Source organism: Ranitomeya imitator, chromosome 2 (assembly GCF_032444005.1).
Source record: "Ranitomeya imitator isolate aRanImi1 chromosome 2, aRanImi1.pri, whole genome shotgun sequence".
In the NCBI taxonomy this organism is placed as follows: domain Eukaryota; kingdom Metazoa; phylum Chordata; class Amphibia; order Anura; family Dendrobatidae; genus Ranitomeya; species Ranitomeya imitator.
Genome location: NC_091283.1, coordinates 336888796 through 336904777, shown reverse-complemented (window position 1 = coordinate 336904777; position 15982 = coordinate 336888796). Strand labels below are relative to the sequence as shown.

General features: G+C 43.6%; 2 protein-coding genes across 2 annotated transcripts in view; both read right to left on the bottom strand.

Annotated features, from left to right (window-relative positions):
• Positions 1 to 1110: 1110 nt before the first annotated feature.
• The window catches only part of LOC138663608 (zinc finger protein 25-like), a 418987-nt gene continuing 404115 nt past the window's right edge, over positions 1111 to 15982 (bottom strand). Inside the window, exons 10-13 of the mRNA XM_069749875.1 lie at positions 13842 to 13965; positions 13661 to 13758; positions 12923 to 13013; positions 1111 to 2301 (exon numbers count right to left, since the gene is read on the bottom strand). Coding sequence (XP_069605976.1) covers positions 1112 to 2301; positions 12923 to 13013; positions 13661 to 13758; positions 13842 to 13965 — 1503 coding nt within the window. The 3' untranslated portion in view covers position 1111. The remainder of the gene's footprint in view (positions 2302 to 12922; positions 13014 to 13660; positions 13759 to 13841; positions 13966 to 15982) is intronic.
• The window catches only part of LOC138667867 (oocyte zinc finger protein XlCOF29-like), a 55094-nt gene continuing 53115 nt past the window's right edge, over positions 14004 to 15982 (bottom strand). Inside the window, exon 3 of the mRNA XM_069755949.1 lies at positions 14004 to 14228. Coding sequence (XP_069612050.1) covers positions 14004 to 14228 — 225 coding nt within the window. The remainder of the gene's footprint in view (positions 14229 to 15982) is intronic.

The window sequence follows — 15982 nt, the reverse complement described above, 5'->3', positions numbered from 1 at the left end:
ATAGGATAGATATGATCTGGCACACATAGGTGCACTCCGACTAATTAGTATGCGGTTACAGCCTTTCTTGGTGCTATACACAGGGGGTTAACAGAATAACTACTTTGGACGGCTATAAATGGCAACCGGCAGGGAAGGGGCGGTTACCCTGACGAAGAGGGACGGAGTCCCTTGAAACGCGTTGGTTAGCTTTTTTGCCCTAGCAAGGCTCCGTAGCCTCGTGACGTCACACGCTGCAGAGCACCGTCGGCCATTTTTTTCCAGCCGCACATCCAGGAACGCCACCGGCCGGGGCGCTCTGGCTCTGCACGTCCTCCAACAACTCCGATTACTCCTGCCGTCCGGGTAACCTGAACCCCCACCAGCAGCACCCGCAGGTCTTTATACCCACTGGTATGATCTTCCACGATCTAGGCAGCAAGTAAGTTTTTATTGTATCGCTACACCACTGATGCCAGTATTGCTAGTTCCAGCATTAGTCGTTTATGGGCACATTACAGGTTCTAAGAAAGAACCCACATGTATAGATTGTTGTAGCTGTTCTAGCGCGATACCTCACTTTTCAGATTTTTCTATTCCAGTAGGAGTTATTTTTGATGGTCAACAAAATAAGGTTCTCCATTAATTCCCTATATGTATGATAATGACTTCTCTCTTTGTAGGATTTTGACTTCTAATTCCTTATGTTTGGTCCTGTTAAGTTAAAAAACACTTCTATAAACCTCCTATGCCGATGCGTTTCCAGTGGTGTCAGCACTTGCGTATTGGGGGCTCTGGCTGTTATGTAATTTGAGCCTTGCATCCAATTAGCGCTGCCTTCACTGTTCTCACCTTCGGAAAAAATCGAACTATAAGAAGTCAAAGAGAAGTCGCAGCCCTAGCTTCCTGTTGATGTTAAATATGACTGAGGGTGGGAACAGTGAAGCTGGGGCTGATTGGGTACAGGGAATGTGTGATGTAACAACCTCATATGAGCCCCAACAATACGAGTGCCGTTACCGCCGGAACAGCACCGACACAGAAGGTGAATATGGTTTTTGTTATTTTAACAAGGCCAAACGATGACAAACCCCTTAAGAAAATGCAATTTCCATTTAAAACATTTTCCACATTAAGAACATGAAAAAGGCTTCTCCCCTGTGTGGGTTCTCTGGTGGTGATCAAGATTTCCTTTCCGGATAAAACATTTCCCACATTCTGAACATGAAAAATGTTTCTTCCCTGTGTGAGTTCGCAGGTGCTTAACCAAATCTGCTTTCTGGTTAAAACATTTCCCACATTCTGAACAAGAAAAAGGCTTCTCCCCTGTGTGAGTTCTTTGATGTAAAACAAAATGAGATCTCTGGCTAAAATATTTCCCACATTCTGAACAAAAAAAAGGCTTCTCCCCTGTGTGAGTTCTTTGATGTATAACAAAATGAGATCTCTGGCTAAAACATTTCCCACATTCTGAACATGAAAAAGGCTTCTCTCCCGTGTGAGTTCTCTGGTGTATACTAAGATCTGATTTCTGGTTAAAACATTTCCCACATTCTGAACAAGAAAAGGGCTTCTCCCCTGAGTGAGTTCTTTGATGGACAACAAAATGAGATTTCTGGATATAACATTTCCCACATTCTGAACATGAAAAAGGCTTCTCTCCCGTGTGAGTTCTCTGGTGTATAAGAACATCTGATTTCTGGGTAAAACATTTCCCACATTCTGAACAAGTATGGGGCTTCTCCCCTGTGTGAGTTCTTTGATGTTTAACAAAATGAGATTTCTGGTTAAAACATTTCCCACATTCTGAACAAGAAAAAGGCTTCTCCCCTGTGTGAGTTCTCTGGTGTATAACAACATATGATTTCTTGTTAAAACGTTTCCCACATTCTGAACAAGAAAAAGGCTTCACCACTGTATGAGTTCTCTGGTGTATAACAAGATCTGATTTCTGGTTAAAACATCTCTCACACTTGGAACAAGCAAATCGATTCTCTGCTCTGTGAATTTTTTGAGGTTTAAGAGAAGACTTTTCAAGGGGAAAACTATTTCCATATTCTGAACGCGAAAATGGCTTCTTTGCTTTAGGAGCAGTTGGTTTTTTAATGCTTATTTTGCGACATTGATTTTCCTTAGTAGTCGGTAATGTACCAGAAGACATGATCTGTTTGAAAGGATCAGAGGACAGAGCTTTGCTGTGAAGGGATGATGGTATATCTTGAGTAATGGAATTCACTTCAGTTGTATCCTGTAGGATCTCAACATCATCCGATTTAAAAATTGAAAATGTCAGCTGTTCCTCTGATCTCCTGGTACAGTCATCTGTTAAGAAAAAAAAAATTACTATTTTTCAACAAAATATCCTCAAATGTTATACTTTTGAGCATTTATACTTAAACTGTCTGTAAAAATGGCAAGTTGTGTAAAAATATTGAATCATTCACCAAGAAATTAACAGTTCACAGTAGAATAGAAAACTTTATAGCATGAACCAGTAGAACGTGGTGTTCAACTGTGTGTTCATTCTCCCTCCTGTTATGACCTGGTGGTTAGGAGCACCCGGAATGACCTGATAATTAAACCTCATACAGGACGAGCTCTGGGACGTGGGAGCTCTGCTGACCGCAAGCCCTAATCCTATCACACACATTAGAAATAGCCGTGGAGTGCTCCTGACCAGACCTAGGCGCCTCGTCACAGCCTAAGAACTATCTAGCCCTAGAGATAGAAAATAAAGCCTACCTTGCCTCAGAGCTATTCCCCAAAGGTAAAGGAAGCCCCCCACATATATTGACTGTGAGTAAGATGAAAGTCACAAACGCAGAAATGAAACAGGTTTCAGCAAAGGGAGGCCAGACTTACTAAATAGACAGAGGATAGGAAAGGTAACTTTGCGATCAGCACAAAAACCTACAAAGACCACGCAGAGTGTGCAAAAAAAAAAAGACCTCCGCACCGACTCACGGTGCGGAGGGGCCACTCTGCATCCCAGAGCTTCCAGCTAGCAAGACAAAATCATGAAAACCAGCTGGACAAGAAAACAGAGAACAAAATAAGACTATAAGGAACTTAGCTTCTGCAGGAGAAGGCAGGTCACCAGAGAGATCCAGGAGCGAACTGAACGAATGCAAAAACATTGACAGCTGGCATGGAGTAACGATCTGAGAGGAGTTAAATAGAGCAGCCAACCAAAGGATAAACCACGTCACCTGTGTAAGGAACCTCAGAAGCAGCAGCTCCACTCACAGCCACCAGAGGGAGCCCATAGACAGAACTCGCCGAAGTACCATTCACGACCACAGGAGGGAGTTCGACAACAGAATTCACAACAGTACCCCCCCCTTGAGGAGGGGTCACCGAACCCTCACCAGAGCCCCCAGGCTGATCAGGATGAGCCAAATGAAAGGCACGAACCAGATCGGCAGCATGAACATCAGAGGCAAAAACCCAGGAATTATCTTCCTGACCATAACCCTTCCACTTGACCAGGTACTGGAGTTTCCGTCTCGAAACACGAGAATCCAAAATCTTCTCCACCACATACTCCAACTCCCCCTCGACCAACACCGGAGCAGGAGGATCAACGGAGGGAACCATAGGCGCCACGTATCTCCGCAACAACGACCTATGGAACACATTATGGATGGCAAAAGAAGCTGGAAGGTCCAAACGAAATGATACAGGATTAAGAACTTCAGAAATCTTGTATGACCCAATGAAACGAGGCTTAAACTTAGGAGAGGAAACCTTCATAGGAACGTGGCGAGATGACAACCAAACCAAATCCCCCACACGAAGTCGGGGACCAACACAACGCCGGCGGTTAGCGAAACGTTGAGCCTTCTCCTGGGACAATGCCAAATTGTCCACCACATGAGTCCAAATCTGCTGCAACCTGTCCACCACCGCATCCACACCAGGACAGTCCGAAGACTCAACCTGCCCTGAAGAGAAACGACGATGGAAACCAGAATTACAGAAAAAAGGAGAAACTAAAGTAGCCGAGCTGGCCCGATTATTAAGGGCGAACTCAGCCAAAGGCAAGAAGGACACCCAATCATCCTGATCAGCAAAAACAAAGCATCTCAGATATGTCTCCAAAGTCTGATTAGTTCGTTCGGTTTGGCCATTAGTCTGAGGATGGAAAGCCGAAGAAAAAGACAAATCAATGCCCATCTTAGCGCAAAAGGACCGCCAAAACCTCGAAACAAACTGGGAACCTCTGTCCGAGACGATGTTCTCTGGAATGCCATGCAAACGAACCACATGCTGGAAAAACAATGGCACCAAATCAGAGGAGGAAGGCAATTTAGATAAGGGTACCAAATGGACCATCTTAGAGAAGCGATCACAAACCACCCAAATGACCGACATCTTTTGAGAAACAGGGAGATCAGAAATAAAATCCATGGAAATATGCGTCCAGGGCCTCTTCGGAAACGGCAAGGGCAAAAGCAACCCACTGGCACGAGAACAGCAGGGTTTAGCCCGAGCACAAGTCCCACAGGACTGCACAAAAGAACGCACATCCCATGACAAAGAAGGCCACCAAAAGGATCTTGCCACCAAATCTCTGGTACCAAAGATTCCAGGATGACCAGCCAACACTGAACAATGAATCTCAGAGATAACTCTACTAGTCCATCTATCAGGGACAAACAGTTTCTCCGTAGGACAACGGTCAGGTCTATCAGCCTGAAACTTTTGCAGCACACGCCGCAAATCAGGGGAAATGGCAGACAAAATTACCCCTTCTTTAAGAATACCTGCCGGCTCCGGAACACCCGGAGAGTCAGGCACAAAACTCCTTGACAGGGCGTCAGCCTTCACATTCTTAGATCCCGGAAGGTATGAAACCACAAAATCAAAACGGGAGAAAAAGAGCGACCATCGAGCCTGTCTAGGATTCAACCGTTTGGCAGACTCGAGATAAGTTAAATTCTTGTGATCAGTCAAGACCACCACGCGATGTTTAGCTCCTTCAAGCCAATGTCGCCACTCCTCGAATGCCCACTTCATGGCCAACAACTCCCGATTGCCCACATCATAATTGCGCTCAGCAGCCAAGAATTTCCTAGAAAAGAAGGCACAGGGTTTCATCACCGAGCCATCAGAACTTCTTTGCGACGAAACAGCCCCTGCTCCAATTTCAGAAGCATCAACCTCAACCTGAAAAGGGAGCGAAACATCTGGCTGACACAACACAGGGGCAGAAGCAAAATGACGCTTCAACTCCTGAAAAGCCTCTACAGCCGCAGAGGACCAATTGACCACATCAGCACCTTTCTTAGTCAAATCAGTCAACGGTTTAGCAATACTGGAAAAATTAGCGATGAAGCGACGATAAAAATTAGCAAAGCCCAGGAACTTCTGTAAGCTCTTCACAGATGTCGGCTGAGTCCAATCGTAAATGGCCTGAACTTTAACAGGGTCCATCTCAATAGTAGAAGGGGAAAAAATGAAACCCAAAAATGAAACCTTCTGAACTCCAAAGAGACACTTTGACCCCTTCACAAACAAGGAATTCGCACGAAGGGCCTGGAACACCATTCTGACCTGCTTTACATAAGACTCCCAATCATCCGAAAAGACCAAAATGTCATCCAAATATACAATCATGAATCTATCCAGGTACTCTCGGAAGATGTCATGCATAAAGGACTGAAACACAGATGGAGCATTAGAAAGCCCGAATGGCATAACCAGGTACTCAAAATGGCCCTCGGGCGTATTAAATGCCGTTTTCCATTCATCACCCTGTTTAATTCGCACAAGATTATACGCACCACGAAGATCTATCTTGGTGAACCAACTAGCCCCCTTAATCCGAGCAAATAAATCAGACAGCAGCGGCAAAGGATACTGAAATTTGACTGTGATCTTATTAAGAAGGCGGTAATCAATACAAGATCTCAAAGAACCATCCTTCTTGGCCACAAAGAAGAACCCTGCTCCCAATGGTGATGACGACGGACGAATATGACCCTTCTCCAAGGATTCCTTTATATAACTCTGCATAGCGGCGTGCTCTGGCACAGATAAATTAAACAGACGGCCCTTAGGAAACTTACTACCAGGAATCAAATTAATAGCACAGTCGCAATCCCTATGAGGAGGTAGGGCACCAGATTTGGGCTCTTCAAATACATCCCGGTAATCTGATAAAAACTCAGGGACTTCAGAAGGAGTGGATGGCGAAATTGACAGCAATGGAACATCACCATGTACCCCCTGACAACCCCAGCTGGACACAGACATAGATTTCCAATCCAACACTGGATTATGGACCTGTAGCCATGGCAACCCCAAAACGACCACATCATGCAGATTATGCAACACCAAAAAGCGAATATCCTCCTGATGTGCAGGAGCCATGCACATGGTCAATTGAGTCCAGTACTGAGGCTTATTCTTGGCCAAAGGCGTAGCATCAATTCCTCTCAATGGAATAGGATACTGCAAGGGCTCCAAGAAACAACCACAGCGCCTGGCAAACTCCAAGTCCATCAAATTCAGGGCAGCTCCTGAATCCACAAATGCCATTACAGAATAGGACGATAGAGAGCAAATCAGAGTAACGGACAAAAGAAATTTAGACTGTACCGTACCAATGGTGGCAGACCTAGCGAACCGCTTAGTGCGCTTAGGACAATCGGAGATAGCATGAGTGGATTCACCACAGTAAAAACACAGCCCATTCCGACGTTTGTGTTCTTGCCGTTCAGCTCTGGTCAAAGTCCTATCACACTGCATAGGCTCAGGCCTATGCTCAGAGGATACCGCCATATGGTGCACAGCTTTGCGCTCACGCATGCGCCGATCGATCTGAATGGCCAAAGACAGACTCATTCAGACCAGCAGGCGTGGGAAATCCCACCATGACATCCTTAAGGGCTTCAGAAAGACCCTTTCTGAAAATTGCCGCCAGGGCACATTCATTCCACTGAGTAAGCACAGACCACTTTCTAAACTTCTGACAGTACACCTCCGCTTCATCCTGACCCTGACACAAAGCCAGCAAGATTTTCTCTGCCTGATCCACTGAATTTGGTTCATCATAAAGCAATCCAAGCGCCAGAAAAAACGCATCAACATCACGCAATGCAGGATCTCCTGGCGCAAGGGAAAATGCCCAGTCTTGAGGGTCACCACGTAACAAAGAAATAATGATTTTTACCTGTTGAACGGGGTCACCAGAGGAGCGGGGTTTCAAAGCTAGAAACAGTTTACAATTATTTTTGAAATTCAAGAACCTAGATCTATCCCCAGAAAATAAGTCAGGAATAGGAATTCTAGGCTCTAACATAGGATTCTGAACCACAAAATCTTGAATGTTTTGCACCCTTGCAGTGAGATGATCCAAACAAGAGGACAGACCTTGAATGTCCATATCTACACCTGTGTCCTGAACCACCCAAAGGTCTAGGGGAAAAGAAAGACAAAACACAGTGCAAAAAAAAAAAAAAATGGTCTTAGAAGTTCTCTTATCCCTCTATTGAGATGCATTAATACTTTGGGCCAGCTGTACTGTTATGACCTGGTGGTTAGGAGCACCCAGAATGACCTGATAATTAAACCTCATACAGGACGAGCTCTGGGATGTGGGAGCTCTGCTGACCGCAAGCCCTAATCCTATCACACACACTAGAAATAGCCGTGGAGCGCTCCTGACCAGACCTAGGCGCCTCGTCACAGCCCAAGAACTATCTAGCCCTAGAGATAGAAAATAAAGCCTACCTTGCCTCAGAGAAATTCCCCAAAGGTAAAGCAAGCCCCCCACATATAGTGACTGTGAGTAAGATGAAAGTCACAAATGCAGAAATGAAACAGGTTTCAGCAAAGGGAGGCCAGACTTACTAAATAGACAGAGGATAGGAAAGGTAACTTTGCGATCAGCACAAAAACCTACAAAGACCACGCAGAGTGTGCAAAAAAAAAAAGACCTCCGCACCGACTCACGGTGCGGAGGGGCCACTCTGCATCCCAGAGCTTCTAGCTAGCAAGACAAAATCATGAAAACCAGCTGGACAAGAAAACAGAGAACAAAATAAGACTATAAGGAACTTAGCTTCTGCAGGAGAAGGCAGGTCACCTGTGTAAGGAACCTCAGAAGCAGCAGCTTCACTCAAAGCCACCAGAGGGAGCCCATAGACAGAACTCGCCGAAGTACCATTCTCGACCACAGGAGGGAGTTCAACAACAGAATTCACAACACCCTCCCACATATATAATAAAAAGCATCCAATGTAATGTAGGAGAAATGATGTGTTACATCTCCTCTGAGACCTGCTCCTATGACGTCTGCTTCTGCCATCAGGCACGGCCTTATTCATTCTGCAGGTGCTGGTAATGGAGGATACATTGGAACCAGAATCTTTGGGTAGCGCAGACTCTGTCCAGCCACTAAGATTAAGGTGCCTGCGACTTGTGAGCAGGGCTGTGGAGTCGGTAAGCCACAGTTGCGTCTCCGACTCATGGATTTTATCAGGTTCCGGCTCCGACTCCTTCATAAATGGCCAATTTGTAACAATAAATTTACTGTTATAAAATATTAACATCGTGCTTATTCAGTTTCTCACCATCATAAGTAATCAGACCACTTCGAGCAAAAACTATATTTATTAGAATACAATTAGAATATAGCAAATAACTTTTATAAACTCTTGCAAGTAAATATGCAATAAACACTGTTATGCAGTTAATAAGAAGAAATCTATAAATTTGTCCTCAGAAAAAGTATTGCCTCTGTCAGATCCTCCTTCATGGATGTTCTCAAATCTGATCTAATTATTTTGAGAGCAGAGAACAATCCCTCTACACTAACTTGGGTTGGTGGCAAAGCAGTAACCACTCGGGCAACATCTCTGACAATGTCAGGATACAGAGGAATCGCTTGTTGCACTGTTATTTTTGAACGGTCAAATTTCTCAATTTCTTTTAGTGCACATGAAAAACTCTGCTGAAATGTACTGGCTGTGTTCTTTGATGGGGATGACTCTGCTATGTGGGAACGCTTTGCACGGTCCTTGTAATCCAAATATTTTTCTAAATTAAATTCTTCATCAGTTGATGAGGGTGAAGATGTGGCAGGACGACCAAATTCTTCTTGTTCCTCCTGACTGTTCGGCAACCCTTTCATCCTTACGGCTATTTCAAACAGAGCTTCTTTTCCTTTAGTTAGCTGTTGATCATCTAGAAGAATCCGATGCATTGGGTCTACATAAACAGCTGCCAAAAGAATGTTATTTTGTAATAGTAGCTCATCTCTCAGTTTCATTAATGTAGCAATGCCACTTGCAATTAACCCTCCTCTTTGGGACAGGCGAATCATCAGGTTCTTCCAGTCCTTTAAGAAAATACCTGGAGTTAAGTCCTCTGCTTGTAATTTTTTAGTCACTGTAAATGGGTGCTCAAGCAATTTTTCCAGCTCAGTCACCTGATTCCACTGACTTTCATTTAGCGTCAGTTGAGGGTTATCCATGTCTACAAGAAAGGTTTTCAGTTCAACCAAGCGGTGAATCATTAAGTAAGTACCGCCCCATCGTGTGGCTTGATCAATAATTGCCCCTTTTCCAGCACGTCTCTGCAAAATTGAGTCAACTTTATGGGTTCTGGCAATAGTAGCCAATTTTCTCACCTTGCCAATAAGTGCAGCAGCATGTCCTTCTTTCAGACTGTCTCTTATAGCCAGCTATAGCGTATGCACAACACAGCGCATGTGATGAATGAAAGAACGTATTGACACAGTTTCAACAAGATCATCTAACTATCATGTTGCTGTTCATCTGAAGCAACTTCAGTTTGCTCTTCAGTACTGTGTTCCTCTATTTCAAACATTTCTGTGGACCCAGAATGTTCTTCTAGCTGCTGGTCACCATCATTACTCTCATTCATTAGCTTAATAGTACTTCTCATATTTGAAGCATTGTCAGTTACGACAGAAAGAACTTGCTCTTTTTTAAGTTCATAGTCTTGCAGAACCTTTTCCACCAAGACCTGGAGAAACTCACTGGTGTGATGAGCTTTGGTGTCTTTTACTGCCAATGTCTGGTTACTATTTCATTTTTGTCACAGACAAATCGGACATTGATGGCAAAATAGTTCACTCTGTGACGTGTGCAGGCATCCATTTTAAGAAACAGAATGCGTCCCTTGAGAGTTTTTTAAGTTCTTCCTTTTGTTTAAAAGCTTCTTCGATTACTAATTTTCTAATACGCTCTCTCCAGAGAAACACCAAGCTTGCAGGCCATTTCCCCATTCAGACACATAAAAGCTGGTCGTGAAAATAATGAAATAGGCACACTATCCTTTACAACAAGCTCTATGATCTGTTTTTTAAATGTATCTACTGTCATTGTCACAGTAACTTTGTCACTGACAAAATATCTTGCGACTGATGGCTGCAAAGTTCTCTGCTCCTTTGTTTGGCTGGAAGAGCTGGGCACTGGTTCATTGGTTTGGATGCATTCTTTCTCATCCACTGCTTTCAGTACTTCTGGATGAAAGCACTGTAAATGTCTCTTTAGATTAGAAGCTCTGGTAGGAGCATTTTTAACTTTGCCTGAATATGCACTGATCTTGGCTTCACAGCATTTGTTTTCGTCCGGATCATTTGTCATACACTGACAGACATAATGTTTTCTATCTTGAGTGATGGTGAAATGTTCCAATACAGCTGATTTAATGTGATGCTTTTTTGACATTCTCTGATTTTTTTTTATTCTGCATTCACAATCCAAATGACAATTGTTTTTCCTAAAAACAATTGTTCAAAATTACTGCCAGGTCGTACAACTGATATAGTGGTCAGTAATACTGTTATTCCTCATGTACTCACAGTTAACTGATGCAAAGTTTGTTGAAAGGATAATACTTCTTACAGTCTTCCTCTTCTGAGTAGCAGCTGTGAGATGCTTGGAAGACACACTCCTAGTAAACATCTAGTCTAGAGGAGGAGCTTTACTACTAAGAATTTGCAACACATTTTCACTTTCAGTTTCATACATTGTAAGTAAGGGGGTTGGGGCAGCATGAGGTTAACCAAGTATAAGATTAGATAAGGGCAGTGGAGAACAGTGACACACAAGAAGTAAGAAATGTCTCTATCTCCAGCAAAACTGCTTATCACTGTTAATCATAGTTTGATAGAACATATATATTTGAGTAACATTTATAAAATTCATATGAAAGTTCAATTATTAAATATTAATACATTTTTTTAAAGCTGGAGGAGTCGGTACATTTCTACCGACTCCGACTCCAACCAAAACTAACTCCGACTCCACGACTCCGACTCCACAGCCCTGCTTGTGAGAACTATCCAGTCGGGCAGTTTGGGTGTGTGTGCTGTCCAACTGAAGTAATATGCTCCCTGCTTCAGCCAATTAGAAAGCACCACACCCTACTAAAGCTTGCAGCATATTGCCGGAAGCTGCCAAATGCAGCCTGGTTTCCTCTGGTTCAGTCCTCTGTGCTCAGCTCCCGGCTTATGTATTTGTTTCCTGTTGTGACCCTGGTCCATTTACTGACTACACTTTCGTCTTCTGATTTTGTATTTTCTCTGCCTCTCCGATCATGACCAGACAATTTGACTAATGTTGTTGCCATCTCATACTACAGAAAAGCAAGTATCAACGCAGCCCAACCTAGGGGTCTGTGTGTAAGTCCAGATGCATGCAGAGGAGTTAAAGGGTGATGGGCAAAACTATGACTATACACAATAAACACATACTGAAATGATCTAGCTGAACAGTCTTTTAAAGGGACACTGTCACCTGAATTTGGAGGGAACAATCTTCAGCCATGGAGGCGGGGTTTTTGGGTGTTTGATTCACCCTTTCCTTTCCCGCTGGCTGCATGCTGGCTGCAATATTGGATTGAAGTTCATTCTCTGTCCTCCATAGTACACGCCTGCGCAAGGCAAGATTACCTTGTGCAGGCATGTACTACGGAGGACAGAGAATGAACTTCAATCCAATATTGCAGCCAGCATGCAGCCAGCGGGTAAGGAAAGGGTGAATCAAAAACCCCAAAACTCCGCCTCCATGGCTGAAGATTGTTCCCTCCAAATTCAGGTGACAGTGTCCCTTTAAGTATAAAAAATTAGTAACTAATGGTAAAACATCTCTGGGGTAATTAGAGTATGAGGCTCTGTGGCTCTTGGCAATATAAACTATCATAAAGGCCAATATTTTCTATCACATGAGTTTAAAGAAGAAATATTAGACTTTTAAAGAACTATTTATATTAGTGCAAAGCTGAGGTGTCATAAATATAGATATACAGCCATAAACCAAGCACAGCTTAGAAATATATGGCATAGGTGTAATGATTTTTATGTAGTTTATCACAATCCTTCTTGAAGTTATTCGGTTTTAAAAGAAATTGAAAAGTCAGGATAAAGGGAAATTCTGTTGTTATTGTACAGAAATTCACACTTGGCCCTCACTGCACACTTAATGTTATTGATCATAAAAGTGAAGTTTGTCCAGAAAGACTGGACCTGGTCTCGTAGGGACCATATGAGAAATTCAGCAGCACAAAAGAGAGAGAAGGTAGATTCATCCAATAAGATATCAGGGATCTACAAAGCTAACAGCATCATTACCCTCCGATTTCTCTTACAGGTCCCAACTTGTCACCACATTCTATGTACGCTGTCATTTTACTTTGTAATTTACAGATCTGGACAGGTAACGGTCAGCGTCTCCTAATTCCAGGGGGTAGATAGAGCCTCAAGGTTGTAAGTTCTATAGAGAAGGGCTTTCAATACCCAAAGTCATTTGAACAGTTTTGGGTGGAGGGGAATGTTGTGGTCTAAAAGAAAAATGGTGATCACACGATTGTAATACGGCTGGACTACACCACCGATAAAGCAGCCACAGCCTGTGACTGAGAAGAATCTGTGACTTCTCTGTCTCTGCATTTAGTGGTTACTACTCACCTGGGTAGTCATATGTAGGAATCTCCTCCTTACACCGCTCATCACCCCTCACATATGTCTCTATAGTATTAATATGGGTCAGATCTTCACCCTGAAACAAATCTTGTAAAAGTCACAGACAGATGGAGAAGTCACATCTATGATCAGCTCTAATCCTGCCATCTCCACCATTCTCATTACACAAGTATCCTTGGCTAGATGAAGAGAATGAGGCATCAGACTGTGCTGCTCGCCTGTCAGGATAATGTACCAGAGAAGTCCAAATAGAAGTAGTAGAGAATAGACTTTATTTCTACGCGTTTCGTGGTGATCACACCACTTCCTCAGGACAGTCCTGAGGAAGTGGTGTGATCACCACGAAACGCGTAGAAATAAAGTCTATTCTCTACTACTTCTATTTGGACTTCTCTGGTACATTATCCTGACAGGCGAGCAGCGCAGTCTGATGCCCCATTCTCTTCATCTAGCCAGGGATCATCACATCGGGGCTTGCAGCAGCCGCCAATGCCAAGTGCAGTGGTTGTGTCTTACACAACCATAATAGGTGAGTGAATTTATACTATCTCTCATGAATATTCCCTTTATCTCAGATAAGACCCTATGTGCGCTCTATATTCCTTCTAGCTACCTCATTACACAAGTATAAAACATATAATACTGGTGGATAAAACAAGACTGAGCACAAGACCTTCACAGCCATCTACACATTAGATCTCATGACACCTTCTCTCCATCTACCTGATGATCCTGAGGAACATTGGGATCTCCTTGATTACTGTCCTGTGGAAGAAGAGGACGGGGACATCTCTCTGGTGTTATCTTCTTACCGGATAGATCTGGAGGAAACACATACAGGGACAGAATTAATTCTTTACATACAGATAATTATAGGTCATGTGTATTTAGTCCTGTCTATTACCTGGTGATGTGAGGGGCTGGGGAACCTCCATTATGATGTCCTTGTATATATCTTTGTGTTCTTCTAAATACTTCCACTCCTCCATGGAGAAATAGACGGCGACATCCTGACACCTTATAGGAACCTGACACATACAATGATACAGTCATCCCCCAGATCTCTTCACAGCATTATTGTATAATGTACCAGCATTCCCAGCAGTGTCATCTCTCCAGTCAGCAGCTCAATCATCTTGTAGGTGAGTTCTAGGATCTTCTGGTCATTAATGTCTTCATGTATCAGGGGGTGAGGTGGAGGCCCCGTGATTGGGCTCAAGGATCTTCCCCACTGCTCAGACACAGGGTCCGGACAGTGCTCACAAGAGGTTTTCTTCACCACTGTGTAATCCTGGTTATGGAGAGACACATTAATAAATCTCACTACAGACATTTCCAGAGTCCTCACCTCTCCAGATCTGTTCATCTGTTATTTCTATAGATAAGAATGATGTAATGCAGACCTGGGCAAAGTGCTGCCCTTGGGCCACATCCGACCCTGTGGCTGTCTCAGTCCGGCCCGCTGACAGAGACAGCTGTGGGGCTGGAAACCAGGAGGTCCACCATGCCCGTCCGCTTGCTGTCTCCATCTACACTGACTTCTTTGGTGACGCGATTTTGTCATTTCTTCGCGTCAGCTGTGTACTGTGGAGAGTCAGTGCACCAGAGGCAGGGAGAGAAGCAGAAGGGAATAGGACTGAGGTATGTAGTATTCTTTTCTTTTTCATGTGTATGGGATGTTTGGGTGGGCATGGGGGTGACATGCTGCACATAGGGAGGCTATGGGGGTGCCATGCAGCACATAGGTAGGTTATAGTGATGTCATGCAGCACATAGGGTGGCTATGAGGGTGACATGCTGCACATGAAGAGGCTCTGGGGGTGACATGCTGCATATGAAGAGGCTATGAGGGTGACATGCTGCATATGAAGAGGCTATGGGGGTGACATGCTGCACATCGGGCGGCTATAGGGGTGACATGTTGCACATGGAGAGGCTATGGGGATGGCATGCTGCACATGGGGAGGCTATAGGGGCCTCCTTCAGTATGAGGAGGCTGTGTGGGGCTCATGCAGTATATAGGGAGCCTGTGGGGGTCTCATGCAGTATATAAGGAGCCTGTGGGGACCTCATGCAGTATATAGGGAGGTTGTGGGAGCCTCATGCAGTATATAGGGAGGCTGTGGGGGCCTCATGCAGTATATAGGGAGGCTGTGGGGGGCCTCATGCAGTATATAGAGAGGCTATGTGGGCTTCATGCAGTATATAGGGAGGCTATGTGGCGCTCATGAAGTATATAGGTAAGCTGTGTGGGACTCATGCAGTATATATAGGGAGGCTGTGTGGGGCTCATGCAGTATACATAGGGAGGCTTTGTGGGGCTCATGCACAGTATAAAGGGAGTGTGTGTGTGGCTCATGCAGTGTATATAGGGAGGCTGTGTGGGGCTCATACAGTATATATAGGGAGGCTTTATGAGGCTCATGCAGTATATATAGGGAGCAAAGCCGGACTAGCCATCTGACAAAAGCCAGATGGGCTGGTCCGGGTGTGACAAAAAACAAAACAATTATAAAGTGAGGTCTTATATCGAGTAGAAAAAAAACAAAACAGAAAAAGAATATGAGGTACCTAATAATTCTTAATGTGAAATGCAATGGACTAACTGGTCAGCGTTAGATGTAATTATTATTATATATATATATATATATATATATATATATATATATATATATATATATATATATATATATATATATATATATATTTAGTACAGACCAAAAGTTTGGACACACCTTCTCAATTAAAGATTTTTCTGTATTTTTAATACTATGAAAATTGTAAATTCACACTGAAGGCATCAAAACTATGAATTAACACATGTGGAATTATAAACCTAACAAAAAAGTGCGAAACAACTGAAAATATGTCTCATATTCTAGCTTCTTCAAACTAGCCACCTTTTTCTTTGATGACTGCATTGCACACTCTTGGCATTCTCTTGATGAGCTTCAAGAGGTAGTCACCGGAAATGGTCTTCCAACAATCTTGAAGGAGCTCCCAGAGATGCTTAGCACTTGTTGGACCTTTTGCCTTCACTCTGCG